The sequence below is a fragment of the Diadema setosum genome, chromosome 2 (assembly GCF_964275005.1).
Source record: "Diadema setosum chromosome 2, eeDiaSeto1, whole genome shotgun sequence".
Classification (NCBI taxonomy): domain Eukaryota; kingdom Metazoa; phylum Echinodermata; class Echinoidea; order Diadematoida; family Diadematidae; genus Diadema; species Diadema setosum.
Window position 1 is genome coordinate 9,571,514 of NC_092686.1, and position 18,204 is coordinate 9,589,717.

An 18,204-nucleotide genomic window follows, 5' to 3' on the forward strand; every position below is an offset into this window, starting at 1 on the left:
ATGTGCAAGTCATGCTTTGAGTCCAGTTTAGAATTTATTGACAAAAGGACAATGCAATTCATTTGTAATAAAAAAAAAAAGATGACATAATCAAAACACAATGACAAAAAATGGACTCAATTCACTCACAACGAAAAGTACATTACACACTACAAATTCACAAATGTTGGCCTCTTCTCAGAGATGTTTGACAATACACTTTACAACTTTCTCATTTATCTGTGGTCAGCATTTAATAACATCATGCACCTTTCATTGTTTTTAAACAAAAAGGCAATAATCATCCTGCCCATTTGAGACATCGTGTTATTAACCACGTATGAAGTCTATGGGATGATTCTCCCTACAGCATACAACTACAAAATCTCAAATGTCGGTGGCGCTATTTCATTTCTGTAACAGTGTTACAACAACGTTGTGCCCGTGCATGCTCAGTGCGAACTCTATTCGATTATGCCCCCAAAACATGGAGCACTTTTTTATCTCCAAACTACCCATAGTTTGACAACTTTTCTCAGCAGTTGTTAAGTGTTGGTGAAATAAATACATGTATCAAGTTATAAGCTCTAAAAGTGCATTTTTTTTAAAATTATGAAGTGACAATGCTTTAGTCATGACAAAAATGGAAAAATTAGATGCGATTACAGCATACGTGTACTGACATTCAGCAGACACAATGAAAAGGTCCAAACTTTTTATTAAATCTCTTTTGATAGTTTGTTGACTTCCACATAAGTAGGTCCACATACATGTATTTCCTCTAGTCCCATGCATGTTCTCTTATGTGAGTTTTACTGTTATATTTGCCCACTGGGGGAGTCAGTCTACCGTTTCCACATCGAAAGTTTGTCAGTTTGTTCAACAAAAACATCCAAGAAATCTGTTTTGAAGGTGGGAATCATGAACACTCGACATCTTTCTCTGCAATTGCCTCGCAGCTCTGAAAATATAAATGTCATGACTTTCCATGGTCTTTTTCCATACAGGTGATCATTGTGTGAAACCTCCAGAACAATAATTCAAACAACATAGTATAATGACCTCAACAGTGCATACTTTGCATAACTTTCGCTCTCAGTTGCCATGTCAATCAAAATAAGAATAAGGAAGACGAGGAGATCACTACTTGAAGATAAACTGATGAACATATGAGCTGTGATGCGAGAAAAGGGCCCTCAGGCCATAAAATACTGAAAATCAGTTTTTACCGCCATATTGTGGAATGAACTCTGACACATTTAGATATGCAAACTCTTTTCTGAAATTCTACTCCTAAATGCCTCAATTACTGCATTAAAAAAGCACATTTTGCCCAAATGCTGCAACTTTTTGATGCACCTATGCATTCACACTCAGCTAGCTAGTTGATAACACTTTTTTTTTTTGCGTGTATTGGTGTGTCAAACTTCCGCGCTGTTTTATGGCGTTTGTGCACAACAGCATTAAAGGGCCCTTTCCTCGCATCACGGCCCATAAACATGTATATTTGTTTTTCTTGGTCCTGTCCACACAGGGATATCTTCATCGCAAATTCAGGGCAACTGTCAATTTCAATGAATTTAACGCACAGTTGCCATGGCTACATCTGCCCATCAAGGTCACTGGGAAGCATTTACAGTGGACTCCCGTTATAACGAAGTCCTTGGGACCTGCAGTTTTCTTTGGTTATATCAAAATTTCGTTATAACTGAACAAATAAACAATTAAAAAAAACATATATCGGATAATGTTATGGCCTGAATTTTCACTTCGTTGCAACTGGAATTTCGTGTATATACTCATGTTCGTTAAAACAGGAGTATTTAAAATTGCTGACAGTATTCATAGAAATGGCACACTGGCTGATACTGGGAAGCTGATACCAGTATCACTCGCGACAAAGGATTACACTATTTCATCTGTATTGATGGATATACTATTCACAATCGCTATCGGCAATGACAGATGCCGCAGATCATCGACCGCCCCTTTCTTTCCTTGATTTTTGTCACTTCTCACATTTCTTTCTTTACATCACATTACCCATGTTTCTCTAAACCTCAAAACTTTTCCATCAAGCTCATGGTTTTCTTATCACACGAGTCCACCGTACGAGATGGATCATTTGCGTCCCTCAACTTGGCCCATGCTTTGGTAGTCCTGTTTCCAATTGGGCAGTTTCAGCTGTCAATCACCCACAGAATATTCACCCCCGATGGACCCAGGTTGACTCTCCTGTGCAGAAAACACAGATATATTGACATGAAAAAGACTTTCACATAATATTTCTAATGATGTGTGCTTCTCAAAAGGAGAATAACGATGTATTGCAAAACAATTTAGTGGTGGTACATACACTGCTAACATATTGTGGATGAAATTTACTTGTAAAATACCAGGTTATAATTGATCTGATAACCTATGACTTTTGAGTATCTTGATGATTTAGATCATTTGCAAAGGACATGACAAGGGATTTTCACATAAAAAGAGTGTTTTGACAACTTGCTGTTGATGAAAAATAAATCTCCAAGTAGAAACAGATTTTTGCATGACAAGGGAAACACCAGAACAGATACACAATACATGTACACATGAGAGTAGAGTCACTGGAATAATTTACACCATGAAAATTTTTGCACACTTGACTCTACTGAATTATGGCAACCCAACCCCCCATCCCCTCAAAATGCAAATATTACTTAAAATATCAACATTCACTATGCACAGAAATAATGTTATGAATAAAAATAGAGTCATATTAATTAAAATTGGCCCTGCATGGTAAAATCAGCCGCATGAAAGTTTTCGAGAAATAGTTTTGCAGGAACCTTTGAGTATGAGAAAAGACACATGACAAAGGAATCAAAGAGGACACAAGAGGATTTAGACTCACCCGAGCATTCCATTCTCCTTTGTCTTGATGTGATGCAGAAAGAGGAGGATGGCCTGAAACATGTTGCTTCTTCCCTGTAGAGAGAGTCAAGAACATGACTTTGTTTACTTTTTCTGTTTTTCCATTGGAAGATTAAAAACCACAGAATGTCGTAAATACTCATGATGATGAAACATTACTGTCAAAGTGTACAATTTTTCCCTGTGGAAATTTTCACGTGACAAAAGATTAGTGCAAAAATAAAAGTACACAAAATTTTCTGCTTGATATATGTAACAATTTCCTATGTTGTGATTCTGTGAAACTGATAACACTCCAAATTCATGTTACCTGGCTGAGCCCGAAAAATTAATTGCGGGAAAATTATCTCTCGTACAGTACTACATATGTTATTTTTTTTTTCTTCTTCTTCTTTTCAATCCACAATAGCTTCTGCAATTGTCTCTCTCCTCTGGCAAAGGGGTCCTGCCATTAGTATTAACCAAAAGCATTGCAAGGTACCCATTTATACACTTAGGTCAAGAGGAGCATTTGAGGTCAAACATGTTGTCCAAGGATAGATGCGCTAGGCAGGATTTGAACCACGAAGCGTATTATTTACAAATCCAGAGCCTTCTCCATTATACCACAGCACTCCCACGTAAGGACACAAAAGAAGTTGTAATTTAAATTAAAAGTGTCAGAAAGTCCTATTTGCAAAAAAAAAAAAAATTAGACTCGCTAAATATATGGCGTATACAGTAACCATGTCCAAACTATTGTTACAGTTTACAGTGAGAGCACATGTGGCCACTGGAAGGTGGAGAGAAAAATATGTTACCATTGGGATGTCCCACGTGTCGTCACCGAGGATCACTTTGAAGTGCGGCGGGTCGACCTTCGACTGGTAGAGCAGCAAGTTCTCCCTCTTCAAGTCTGCAAGAAGGATGATTGCTTCCAAATTCATCATTTGCTCTTCAGTTTTGTCAGATTTTCATAACATTTTACAAACTGTTTTAATTCTTAATACACTACAGTCACATAAGAAAATGCTTTAAAGTGTTAAACTGAAACAAAACGTTCACATAATACAAAATGGGAAAGCAAATGTAAGATGTATGCTACTTACATGATCATAAAGCATTCATTTGATTTGGGTATACTGAATGAAAACCTACACTTTAACATATTCAAAGAAAGTGAAAAATCATGTGTGCATATCTGAATGCTGAACCAACTATGCACAAACAGACAGACGTACACACATACTAATTAAACACACACAAAAGAGATGAAACAAACGAATGCAGAATGTGGTACCAGGTTTGTCTGGCGTCTTCTTGAAGTACTGATCAGTGAACGTCTTGCCGTCCGGGTGCTTCGGGTGAGGCGGCAGGCAAGAATCCAAATAGGTACACAGGGCATGTAGAACCAACTGAAAGCATAACCAGGAGAAATTACAGGGCAATCTCGTTATAAAGGGACCTAAGAACCATGACAATAACTTTGTTATACATGTATCAGGTTTCTCACTAACCATGACAATTACTTTGTTATATCAGGTTTCTTACTGTATCAGGGCACAGACACACAAAAACATCATCAAAAATATGACAAATTGGAAGCTTTAAAATCACCTTGCTATAAGAGGGTTTTAGTACATCCACCTTTTCCATTATGAGGTTCCACTGTACAGGCAAAGGTCACTTTAAAACTAGTTGCATAATGAAAGCAATTTAAACACAAATAAACCACAGCTGATTGAATTAGTGCAGTGTCTTGCTCAACAGGATGACAATAAAACTTTCAATACCTGGTTTGACCCTAACACCAGCCAGCTAGCCAAATACTGGGTCATATATATAGTTGGTCTGCCCAAATGCCAGCCAGTAAAATCTCATCTAACCTCTTTGGCTGGTCAAGCTATCAAATTACCATGAAACAATTTCAAAATATAGTATACATCAGGTGCAACTGCGACAGATCATACTTTTTTGTAGTTGCAAAGTATAATATTTGGGGGCTGTGAGAATTTATGGAAGTAATGGAAGCACTGACTTACTTTACTCATGAAAGAGTTTTTGCCTTTCCATCCACTCTGCTTTCATCCCAGTATAATCATTTTTCTTTTAACGATTTCAAAACAGATAGCATGTATCTAAGAACAAAGTCATCACAGAAGGAGGAGGTTATGTTTTCATCGGCGTTTATTTGTTTGTTGGTTTGTTTGTTTGTTTGACTGTATGTAAAATAACTCAAAAATTAGTGAACAGACTGGGATTAAACTTATAGGAAAGGCTGAGGATGACACAAGGAACAGATCATTAAATTTTAGTCGTGATCCAGGAATTTTTTATGGGTTTTATGATGGATTTTCGATATTTTGGCAGGTAGGGTCAATGAACTTGGGAGTTCAAGCTGCACATTTTTTTTAGGGTTGCATACGCGCACTAAAGTGCATGCTCTAGTTTCTGCTGGGGCGAGGTGGGCCGCAGAGCTGGAAATTGAGGACATAACATAAGGCTTCTATATTGGGAAATTGGGCAATTTTCAGCATTTATATGTTCATATGGGTGGAACTCACTGATTTCTATGGAAAAACAAGATCAGTGGTGGAAATGAGCTGCTTTGCAGAGGTCTGCTGTGCTCTAGAGTGTTTCTCTAGTTGATTGGGTTTTGTGGCTAATCTATTTTTTTTTTCAAGCAGCAGCAAGTACTCTAAATGACATTAACTTCAACTCTGTCCATTACCTGTGTTGAATATCACAACTATAAAAGATCTGAATCAACATTTTTTTAATAATTCTCAATGAATTACAGCTCATATTGGGCAATTTCAGCAACAGACCTTGTTGCCATGGCACTTGATGTCATTCCCCCGAAACAAACAAATGACAACTCAACGACTCATCAGTTCATCTTTGTAAAAAGCATTCACGTTACTGCAACAAGCTTCAACCTGCTTCACTGGGTGCTCACATAATTGCTGTTGAACGTACAAACAGCGCAAGAAGGGATCATAGTCAAGTGGTTGGTTAAACCTAGCCCTCACTGCATTGACTTCAGCCTTATTACTGGCATGAGACATGGGGGATGGGGCATAAAAAGAATTCTGTCAAACACGTCAAGGGACTCACCACGCAGTCAGTAGGAAGGTCTTTGTGCCACTTACGGCCTTTCTGCTCTCCCCCTTGATCCCATCTGAACTCGCAAAGGTAGCCTCCTCGCGCCAATTCTGGACATGGGATAATATGCAACTACATCAAAATGAATACTCCAGCTAGACTGGGGGGGGGGGGGGGTTCATCTGACCCAATATTTGGCACACACAAAACTGCAATGCACTGTGAATCTGACATCAAAGCCTGTCAAAAAAGTCACACAAATTCTTTTCAGGACAAAGTGGAGCCAAGAGACAATGGGAGATACGGTTTGTGATTGACTTTTATTTTTCCTAAGGTGGGGGGGGGGGGGGGGCAACAGTCAGTAACCTTTGACTTGGACTTTGGAGCATTTTGCCTGGGGCAAGGTGTTACAAAATTCACCAACAGCTTTTATTTCTTGGCTTGCTTTTTCTTGGGATTACCTTTCCTTTGACATGCCACAGTGACAGGTCATCACTTAACTGATTATCTGCCAATTAATAAAATAAAGTGATTTTCACCAAAATTTGAAAAACAAGGTCTTGTCACAACATCGATATATATGAACTAACCTTTCAATTATCCTGAATTGTCTATTACAAAATGACTGTATTTTTGCTTGTAGTGGCATAAAACTACAATTTTCAGAAGGGATCATCATCAAAAGTAAAATTGCTTTGATAATGAGATGATATCCTGACATGCCTAATGAAAGCGTATTTATAAAAGATTAATCTACATATTCAGAGAGCTAAAAAACAGTGTGGTGGAGAGAGGGGAGGAAGAGAAATGAAAGTTTAAAGGCATTATTTACCATTTGCAGAGGAAACAAAAATCCAGCTTTAGTGCTTAAAAATAGTTCTAAAATGTGAGTTATGGATAGAAACAACCAATGTAAAAATTTGAATCAGTATAATCAATGTCAAGTATTGTTGGAGATACAAAATGTGAACAACAGTTATGATGAAAATTTTTTCTAGACTAAACTGTCTAAATTTATGGTTTAGTGGGAAAAATAGTGATATCTCCTTATATTTAAGTCTTTATCACCAAATTTATATATCGACGGATGTTTTGTGAAACAAGTGACCTACACATATGCATCAAATGTGATATCTTGAACATTTTTCAAATCACTGCTCCCGATGGTAAACAGTGCCTTTAAAAAGGCGACAGAAAGAAAACAAAATGAAAATGGATGCCCTACCTTTGTATCTCTGGATGACATATTCCTGGTTGGGCGAGACATCGAGGTAAGACAACAGCATGTTGAGGGAAGGCACATGTTGGCTTTTGAGGATGGCTATCTGTCGAAGGGCCGATACGCTTGTATCTGGGTAAACATAAAAGAATATGGGGATAGGGGAGGGCAATATTCTTCAGATGCGCTGACTGCTATGAGGGGCACAGTAATTACCAAATGTCTCAATATTTAAATGAGTAATCCCTTAAGCCCTGAAGGGGGGAGGCTCAAATTGACCCCCACCCAGTAAAAACCTGGTCTCAAATTGCAGTTAGAATAGAGTTAATCCACAACAGTGGAATGGAGTGCACAATTTGCTTACACATTAGACATTCACTGCTGTAATATTTCATATCATAACCATTTTAATTTCTACCTCTCCAGGTTCATCTCATATCAACACCTTCTGTTGTTAAAACTTTTGTGACTTTAAAGGCAGCCAGTTTTTGTCACCTATTTCAGCTCAATCAGCAATCACATCTTTCATTTTGACAGAACATTTCCACACAACACTTGCAAACCAGGAATAAGATTATTTCCAAGTTTAGTTTTATTGGTAAAATCCTTTTATGGTGTCATGTCAAACTGCTGAGAGGGTGACTTATTTTTGGTGTTGTGTTTATTAGAAAAGAAGGACTGTAGGGTGAGGAAGTATCTGCTAAGGTCTTACCTCCTACTTGAAGGTCCCCATGGCCAAGTCTCTGCAGGCTTTTGTTGACTTTGCCTATCTCCTTGACGACGGGAACCAAGACGGTCTGGCTCAGCCACTAAACATTAGTGTGGAAATACAGCATAGCATAGAGTTCTGGTCCATTTCAAAAAGTATTCATAAAATCCTCATTTTGGTACATACTAGATCATGACTGGCAGCGGATGGAAAATTGAAAATGAGCCACAACAGATTTGAAGATCACAGTAACTATTAACATCTTAAAAGAGTACATGAAATTGTTGTATTTGCTGCAGGCCCACTCGCTGTACTAACTGCCAAAGGAGCAAGCAGAGGGTCACTATGGAAGGCCAGTCAAGTCATAATAGCGAGATACAGAGTGAGTACCTATCTGTTCAACATCATTATGCATGTATACAAATGCAGCATTAAAGTAATGCATTTTAAAAAAACACAAATTAAAGTAATGCATTTTTTTTTAAAGTACAAAAAGTTGGGAGATGAGACTTAATTTTTAGACAGAATCAAATTCTGAGAGAGGAGATTCTCAGTTTGAAATGACATTTTATAACTTGTCAAAATTGGATGTTCCTATTAGTGGCATAACAAAAGAGGGATGAAAGTTTCAATACATGGGAATGCTACTTCTGAGAAAAGGGGCTCTGAAATCAAAGCCCACTGAAGCACAGAGTTATCTTTACTTACGTGTAGAACAAAATGGGGGCTTCAAACTCCCAAGGCAATCATTGCTACAGCATTATCATATGACAGAATAAATACAGTATATTTACGATGTAAACGCACAAACCATAAGTATATTGTATGTTGTTTTTGAATGCTCATCATACACTGAAAAACAATCATGGTAAAGGCAATACTACAGATCATTGATTTCCTGTATATGTTACATTTAAAGGGGATGGGTAGTAACTGATCAGTGGGAATCAGTGGAAATGCTGGGGGATGATTGTTCCAATCCTTGTGGGATTCATTTAAGAGTACATTATATACCTGTATCTATTGTTGTGTGAAAATTATTTGCTTCAGAATGGTCTCATATTCAAGTAATGTGCAGTTTAATGTTTCCAGGTTAGCATGCCTGTACAGTGAAGGGGCATTAAACTGCACATTACTTGAATATGAGACTATTCTGAAGCAAATAATTTTCACACAACAATAGATATATATTGTAATTTTAAATGAATCCCACAAGAATTGGAACAATCATCCCCCAGCATTCCCACTGATTCCCTCTGATCAGTTACTAGCCATACCCTTTAAGAAAGAGCATGTTATTGTTTCTACTTTCATGCTTAGTTTGAAAATGCAGTATGAAAAGTAATGGTTTAGGATTCATTTACATATTGTAAATCCAAAGTTTTGTTATGAATACAAGGTGCTTTATTCTGAAGGTTGAACATTCCAAAGGTTCAATATTTCAAAGATTTGTTATTCCAAGTTTGTAATTTTGATTATGAAATACCACCAGTATAAGATTTATTATTCTGAAGGTTTGTTGATCCAAACTGACATGAGGTTTATTTCGAAGGTTAATTAATCTGACAATGAAAAAAAAAAAGTTCTTTACTAAGGTTTGTGATGATATATGAATTATATTTTTGGACCCGAGTTTTTATTTCGTTGCTACAAAATTTCATTATAAACCTTGATCGTTATAATGGGAGTGTGATGTATAGGCAACATTATGCCACACTTGGGTGATTCTGGTGCAAAACTAACCTGTCTTAGATTGGCTATCCAGCGGTCAAGGGTTTCTCGATCCACCTCCAACCTGTCCCACACCTCCTCTGCTCCGTATGTGGCCGGGCAGTCCTGGTCATCCTTCCCACGAGAGGCCGGCGACTGTGGTGACCGGCTGGCCAGCTGGTATTGGTACTTGCCCAAGAGGTAGGTGAAATCGGCGGCAGACCGATTGTACGCCCAGTAGGAGGGGCTGCTGCCGGGGGAGTGGTCGGGTGTCCCTGGGAATGCAGGATTAGAATCAGTTCAAGCATTGTTGAGTATCCTGCCATAACTTCAATCAAATGGGAACCGAAAAGATTTTTTACATCTGACTGTGTTGTTATGCTGTCAAATAGTTCATCATGTCCGGGTAACATATCATGAACTTTTTGGTGAAAAATTATGAAATAGAGATGTATATCTACAGACAGCTCCCTGAGTTACAGGAAGAGATTATAAGCATGACACAAGTACTGCACCTTCACACAATGTACAAAAATTGTCATATGCCATTACCTTCATTAATTTCCCAAGTACAAAAACATTACTACATACATTACTATTACTACTACCACTACTCCTCCTCCAACTACTACTACCACCACCATCACCATCACTACCACCACTACTACTAATACTACACTATTTTACTGCCACTTCTTCCACAGCTATCAATTTCATTTGTAACACTACTCCTCTCATTATTATTACATTACTACACTTTGTACATATTGCATTTCACAGCATCATTTGAAGCCTGCACATATACATTGCTAAAGTTTGCAAATATTTTGTGTTAGGTGTTTTTTTTTTTCTTTTCCATGAGATTGTAAGTCAATAGAGTAATGTATCACCAACATGGCTTCAACCAGGTGACCCACTTCTCATGAGTGGGTATATAATAGTTCCAATATACCTGGAATGAAAACAAACAGCTCGCCTGTACAGTAGGATGTGCGGAGCTGGCATGTGAATTGGCGTGCATGCTTTGCATGCACATCGTAAAGATCAATGTGGTGATACAGACGAAACAGAGTCAGTGTTCAGAATCTTTGATCTACCATTCTTTACTATACTTTGTCAATAATATTTCTTGTGTCTATCAGAAAGGTTTAGATGGACCATATCTGATTGATTCATTAAAGCTCATGGCAAATGAAGGAAGAAAAGTAGATAATTTTGTCTCAAAGATATGTCAACCATGGAGTATCGTGGGTTTGTTTTTACTCTAACCCCCGCTACATACCAGGATGTCCGACCATGAGAATAGTCGGATCATCGTGGCTCACTTCAAACCCTTCTCACCGAGGATATTTCTCCTCTCCTTGTCTTCATATGACTTCAGGTAGCTGCTCAGCGACGCTTCGTCTGATATGGTAGTCTCTGGGGTCATCACTGTGAAATATGGGAAAAGAAAATGTCAGGCGAGCAATTTTCGAGCCTCATTTCGGCAATACTACAACTGTGTCAAATAAAGGACACTCAGGCCTGAAGGATGAAAACCCCCATTTAAAAAAAAAGAAGAAACAACTCTACTGGTGTCTTTTGTAAATGTGTGAAGTAGAAGACGCACAAAAACGTTCTCCTCTGCATCTATTAGCTATTAACCTGTTGAGGATGGACCAAGTTTGGGCTAACACATATTTCCCATAGACACCTGCCTGAGTATATTTGAGACTGGTCTTCAACGGGTTAAAATGCGTAATAACTTTGTGATATTTGTGGTAGACTCTCTCATACCCACGCCATTCTCACAAGAGACTTGGACATAGAATAATAGAAGAGGATTTCAGACTTTCTGAGCAGGCGGTTACTCAAGAATGCACAAATCTTCTAAGAGGGCAGCTCATTTATCCCAAATGCAGTGAAACTGTACAAGCAAATTTTGCATTAAGCCAAGAAGCTCCGAATAATCTGAATATTCTAGATCCAGACTATAGCTGATCATACGCATATCATATTTTGTAGTACTAGAAAAGAAGCTGAGAGCTTGGTATGTACTCCTGTGACTAATTACCCTGGGTCCTGCTTTTTTTCCCCCTAGTTTTGCAGTAGATGAGTAAATCTACCCCAATTCTTGGACTCATACAGATTAAAAAAAAACAAGGAAAAGTAGAAATTACGCGGTGCGTAACATATGTCCCCGCCGGAAGTAGCATTTTGTAACAAAATGTGCAATATAGGTCAAAAAATCAAGGTCAAAGGTCAAAGAAGTCAAAGGTCAAAATTCTGTGTAGAAGTTTTGAAGCCCTCACCTAGTGCCATCACATAAAGCAAACGGAATCGAAATCGGGTTAGAAATGGCGAGGGAGTAGCATTTTGTAGCCAATGTACAATATGGGTCAAAAATCAAGGTCAAAGGTCAAAGAAGACAAAGGTCAAAATTCTGTGTAGAAGTTTTGAAGCCCTCACCTAGTGCTATCACATAAAGCAAACGGAATCGAAATCGGGTTAGAAATGGCGAAGGAGTAGCATTCTGTAGCAAAATGCACAATATAGGTCAAAAATCAAGGTCAAAGGTCATAGAAGTCAAAGGTCAAAATTCTGTGTAGAAGTTTTGAAGCCCTCAACTAGTGCCATCATATAAAGCAAACAGAATTGAAATCGGGTTAAAAATGGCGAAGGAGTAGCATTTCGTAGCAAAATGTGCAATATAGGTCAAAAATCAAGGTCAAAGGTCAAAGAAGTCAAAGGTCAAAATTCTGTGTAGAAGTTTTGAAGCCCTCACCTAGTGCCATCACATAAAGCAAACGGAATCGAAATCGGGTTAGAAATGGCGAAGGAGTAGCATTTTGTAGCAAAAATGTACAATATAGGTCAAAAAATCAAGGTCAAAGGTCAAAGAAGTCAAAGGTCAAAATTCTGTGTAGAAGTTTTGAAGCCCTCACCTAGTGCCATCACATAAAGCAAACGGAATCGAAATCGGGTTAGAAATGGCGAAGGAGTAGCATTTTGTAGCAAAATGTACAATATAGGTCAAAGGTCAAGGTCAAAGGTCACGACTGAAATTCTGTGTAGAAGTTTCAAAGCTCCCATGTAGTGCTATCATATAAAGCAAACAGAATCAAAATTGGCTCATAAATGACAGAGAAGTAGCAAACTGAAGATTTTGATCACACACGGACGCACACACGGACACACGGACGGACGGACGCACACACGGACGGACGGACGGACGGACACACGGACACACACACGTACGGAGCCCGTTTCATAGTCCCCTGCTCGAACTCGTTCGGCGGGGACAAAAAAAGATTCCTGGATCTAAAATGGCAAGTCAATCAATACCCCCCCCCCAAAAAAAAAAAAGTGAACAAAAAACGGAGAAGAAAACTAAGCATAATTATATTCCTCTTTTCATAGCTGCTATTCCCTTAAAAAAAAGGGCAAAAATTCACTCGCACTTCTTTGCATAAACTTAGTAAAGACTATAGCAACCTTTCAAAAAATATCAAAACAAACAAACCAGCAACAACAGAACAGACAAGTCAATACTTGATAGTCAAGTCTTTACTGGTGGATGTAATAAATTGAAAAAAAGAAAAAACTACCAACAAAGTGAACACCAAAAAGATGGAAAGAATCCCCCCTCCCAATAAAAAAGAACATGCACTTTTCTATGATGTCATTCAAAACTGCACATGGGCCCTACTGTGATACTTGGTCGTACTTGGGGAGTGTCTCGCTGGGGAGGATCTATGCCTCGGTCGGAGCAGACTTCCCCCACTACCACTGGCATCACGGAGGAGGACGGATGATGACATGTTCTGGGTCGGCGTTTGAGAGGCTGCGCCAAGGGTCTGCATTGTACAAGAAGGCATTATATCAATAAAAACAGAAGACAAGTTGTCATGCATTGAAGTCTGCTTACTATGAGAAGCAGAAGATCTCATGTTTATCAAAAGGTCAGACAATATCTAAACAGAGCAATATGCCAAACAAGCTTCTTCTGAGCCAAAACATCCTCTACTTTTCAATTATTTTGTTTTGTTTGTTTGTTTGTTTTTTTTTTGTTTGTTTATTGTGACAGGATGTTATGATGTGCTATGACATTGCTGCTATGGTGACTGAGACATTAAAGGGACTGTACAGTACTGGTTGAGGTGGGGATTCATGTTTTGAACATTTCTAAGTGAGATAATGAGAAACCTCTTATGAAATAAGAAAGAGCATGTGATTTTAAGAAGGATTCAACGTTTATTTGATGAAAATTGATTTTCAAATGGCTGAGATATCCCAAAAAGTGATAATAATAAAAGGCGACATGCCCCACCTTTATTAGGATCTCTTTGTTTCACCTTGTTTTTGGATATCTCAGCCATTTCAAAACCGATTTTCATCAAATAAACTTTTGATACCCCTTAGAATTGCATGCTCTTTGACATCTCATAGAGTGGTTTCTGAATATCTCGCAAAACGTTAAAGCTAAATCCTCACCCCGACCAGAACTGTACACACCCTTTAACAGATTGAGCTTGGACAACACATGCCCCTGCCTGTCACTTGTTTTTAGGAATAAACCATCACATGCACACATTGGAAACAACTACCAAGGGGGGGGGGGGGGGGGGGGGGGGAGGGAGGAGGAGGAGGAAGGGAGGGGGGAGGAAGTAATTAATAATTTTAAAGGAAGATTAACTCATTGTATAATCACCTGGCTGAATGACTGCCCAGATGGAGACAAAATGCTCCCCTGAGACGAGGGGGAGGCACTGGGGGAGAACTGGCTGGGGAAGCTGCGGTTGAGGCCCAGCTGTCCGCCCACGGGACTGCCGCCCAGTGCGGCTGACAGGGGTGGAGGGGTGGAGTAGAGGTAATGGCTGGGTGGTTTGAGAGACGGTGAGGAGGATGGCGTATGCGGCGCCGAAAGGCTGGCGGGCGCCGAGGCGATCCTCTGGCGAGAGACTTTGAAGCCAACCGCTGCAGCAGTGGTAATGAAAATGGTACACAAATGACACTGCCTGAAGGGTTCCAGTACAGATAACAAGGTCTGGGATGCCTCAAAGAGCACTACTGTATATCCATACACATATTTTGTTAGTACAGTACTGCTTCTGTTGGGGGGGGGGGGGGGGCATTTCATTAAGTGTCTTGTAAGTGATTTCCAAATGACAAATTTGCTCTCAGGTAATTAGATGCAAAGGATTTCAGTAGCTTGAAACAATTGTCAGTGAATGACAAGTTTCATGAAATGTTGCCCTGGACTTGCACTACAAAATCAGGAACGACTGCACTTGTGATTACGAATCACTGTGGCAAATGAGAAATTCATTTTCCTATTTTGGAAGAAAAACTAGTGATTTCTCACCTCTGGAGACAACACACAGCACAATCATACTATAGGAGGCACCACTACTTTCTTCAGCTGCTAATCTCACAAATTTCAGTCATCTCACAAAATTTGTCCATAATAGATAAAAACACTGAGAAACATACTGTATACAGTATTTGAAATCGGTGGTTGCTTTTGATTTTGATTTGAACTGGTGCCTCAACTAAAACTGGGAAATTTGGGAGCGTCACAAAAATATACCACTGACGACTGATAAATAGATTTCATTGAAACCTGGACAGACAAGATGAATGGTATTAACCTATAATGACATCTGTGTACAAGACGATTTTATTGGTAAACTGTATCGTGTGAATAACTCTAGCCGATAAGATTAATATCCTATTAGGGACACATTGAAAGCAAGACAATCCTCCTAACGAAATAGTCACACTAAATACCATGGTCTTGCACCCCCAGGAGACTCTTCTCGCTGGGAGACAAGGAGATCGGCTGGCTGACTGCTTCGAGGGTGGGCACGACATACCGCCACAGATCCACCAGAGCGTTGAGGGTAAAGAGCAGGCTAAGCGTGCATGTGACATACCAGAGAGACGGGTGAGTGACATCGAAGAAGGCTGCCGTGGAGCGGTAGGTCCTAGAGGGAATGCAGAGAGTAAATGTTTTGGATCTAAAGTGACCACCAAAATGACAGTTGCTGGTCTGAAAATAAGATTTTTCTTAAAGACATTAATGGCAATTTTTTACCCCACAGTGAATGGGTATATCTGTACATAAAATGCTCTATGCTACATACAGGGGGTGGACCCCCCCCCCCACCGAAAAAAGAAAAGAGAAACACTAACAACATGTCATCACCACCTAGATATTTTGTAGCCAGCCCTACATCCAACCTTTGGAGCATGCTATTTTCACACCTCTATTTCAATTCAACAAAATTGTTGTTGTTGTTGTTTTATAGAAAGAAAGAAGAGAGAGAAAAATGGGGCCCTATACAAATAATTTGCCCCAGACAGCACTTAAGATAAAACAGACATTATAGATCTTAGAAAAATATAAACAAGATTATTAAATATATATGTATGTACCAAGTCTCCTTGAGGGAGCTCATATTGTCTCCACAAAGGAGCTCATTAAGTCTCCACGGGGGAGCTCATATTGTCTCCACAAAGGAGCTAATTAGGTCTCCACGATGGAGCTCATATGATATTCATGAATACCTCAAATTCTTTAACTCAAATTACTATACAATACACGCGCGCGTGTACCGCACATTAACTCACCCATGTGCACCGCACATTAATTCACCCATGTGCACATACACTTACACACATACATCTCCAACCACGCACACACTTAAATACTAATATCAGAGGTCAACCCAACATGATATAAAGTATTTAAATAAAACGCACACACAACGATGTAAATTACAGAATAGGGAACATTACTATAACTGTATCATTGTTTCAAGAGAAAAAAAAATATACTATATACAGTGTTTATATGAATATCATTATTTCGAGAAAAAAAAAAAGATGTATATACAGTGTTTATATCACAGAGCTCTGAGCATCACATCAATGATTCGTGAAAAATCCAGAGGCGTTGATACAGCAAAGTCGTTCGCAACAAAACAACGGAGAATTGATGTACAAATATAATCGTGGTTTCTGTATGACGTACGAGTACACCTGCGGGCTTCAAGCCAAAAGAAAGTAGAAATTTAGAGCCAGAAAGTGGGAGTCATAAAGATCTTCAAATAAATTTAAACCACAAGTTTATAAGTATTAAATAAGTGCAGGCGACTCATACGAGAGGGGATTTACAGAAATTAGAGTTGTTCTCACTATATAAATAATAATAATAATAATAATAAAAATATATCATTTATAAATAACTATATTGTATAATTTATAAATTTATAAATAACTAAATTGTATAATTACACCATGATGATACGATATGATTATCATGCATGATGATGTAAGTAACGGTAGGGAAAATGATAACCGATTGTACGTAGTAAGTCAGTTTGCAGGTCAGTGCATGCAGACATGTTCTGTACATGTAGACTGGATACTAGTAAAAATCACTCTGCCTCTTTGCTTGTTAAGAATAGCAGCAGATCATGTGTGCAGTATCTATTCAAACATTGCCCATGGGAACAGTAATACTGCATTTCAAGTGATAAACATCTCCCATATGTCTCATCAAAACCAATTTTCCAGCCAAATGAAATGCATGTTTTGTTTGTCTTATTTCGAGCCAAGATAAAGAGAGTGTGTGTGTTTGTGCATGAAAATTCACTGCAATATCTATCAATATTTAGAGCAATATGTGCATTATTTCTTACTACATACAATTTGTAATGAGTAGCGTGGTTCAGGACTCAAGTAGGTTTGATACTTACACAGAATACCTGTATTCTTGTGCCCAGTAAACCTCATGAGTGAGTCCGGTGGCTGAAACTACATGTACACTGTGTGTATTAAAGATTATGACACAAAACTAAATGGCAAAGGGGGCTTTGGGGCTTACATTTCCAAGAAGCACACGACAGCAAGAAAGAGGTTGATGCCAAACCAGATGAGCGCCCTCTTGGCCGATTTGTTGCTGAGCTTACGCTTGAGGGTGTCCCTGGCGATGGGGGTGGTGGCATTTCCTATCCCTGTTGGCGTCATCTTGGCTGCAACAAACAGACGGGAAACAAGCTTTGCATGCACTGTTTAACCAATAGAATACCACTCTAATTTTGTTCCAGAAGTCATTGTCTCAACACGTAAAAATTGCCAAAACTGACATAGAACTACCTATGTCTTGCCAATTTAAGGATCAATTACAAGGTCTACAATTGAATTGAAAAGATTAAAAATTATTTGGCGATCAAAATGAACAAAAGTTATAAAACCAAAACAGGGCTCAAATGAGAGAAATTTTATTCTATATCATGAAGTAATAAGAATACATGACTATAACAAAAATAGAATGATCGGGTCAATTAAGGCAATGTGGTTTTTGTGACTCAATGGGTTAACCTCACATATCCAGTGATGCTCATAGTGAGGATTGAGACTATGAATGCGATGTGATTTTAGATCAACTCATTTTAAAGAGAACATACTCATGATACTTTCTGGATGTAACTTGCTACCATTTAGGCAGTAGTAATGGGCACCATTTTCCTTGGCAACATCCAGCCCTTTCTCTTCCTCTCCTTTGGTAGGTACAATGTATTTCCCGGGGAAAAAAAAAAAA

At 38.7% G+C, this 18,204-nt stretch overlaps 1 protein-coding gene across 1 annotated transcript; it reads right to left on the reverse strand.

The window, feature by feature from the left end:
- Positions 1-15: 15 nt before the first annotated feature.
- LOC140239622 (transmembrane protein 209-like) lies at positions 16-17,630 on the reverse strand. Its single transcript, XM_072319457.1, has 13 exons — positions 17,488-17,630; positions 15,387-15,583; positions 14,308-14,573; positions 13,324-13,453; positions 10,959-11,048; positions 9,651-9,892; positions 7,911-8,007; positions 7,205-7,330; positions 5,992-6,089; positions 4,175-4,289; positions 3,696-3,790; positions 2,876-2,949; positions 16-2,214 (listed from the first exon to the last, which is right to left on the reverse strand). The coding sequence occupies exons 1-13, from the start codon at positions 17,628-17,630 to the stop codon at positions 2,160-2,162; spliced, it is 1,728 nt and encodes a 575-aa protein (XP_072175558.1). The 3' UTR covers positions 16-2,159.
- Positions 17,631-18,204: the final 574 nt, after the last annotated feature.

Bases quoted from the DNA above. Each gene is read 5' to 3' on its own strand.
- LOC140239622 (XM_072319457.1), bottom strand. From the start codon at position 17,630: ATGACGCCAACAGGGATAGGAAATGCCACCACCCCCATCGCCAGGGAC. The intron at 11,049-13,323 runs GTACGACCAAGT...CATATTTCACAG, and splicing joins CCCAGCGAGACACTCCCCAA to TGATGACCCCAGAGACTACC. The intron at 7,331-7,910 runs GTAAGACCTTAG...ATGTTTACCCAG, and splicing joins TGGGGACCTTCAAGTAGGAG to ATACAAGCGTATCGGCCCTT.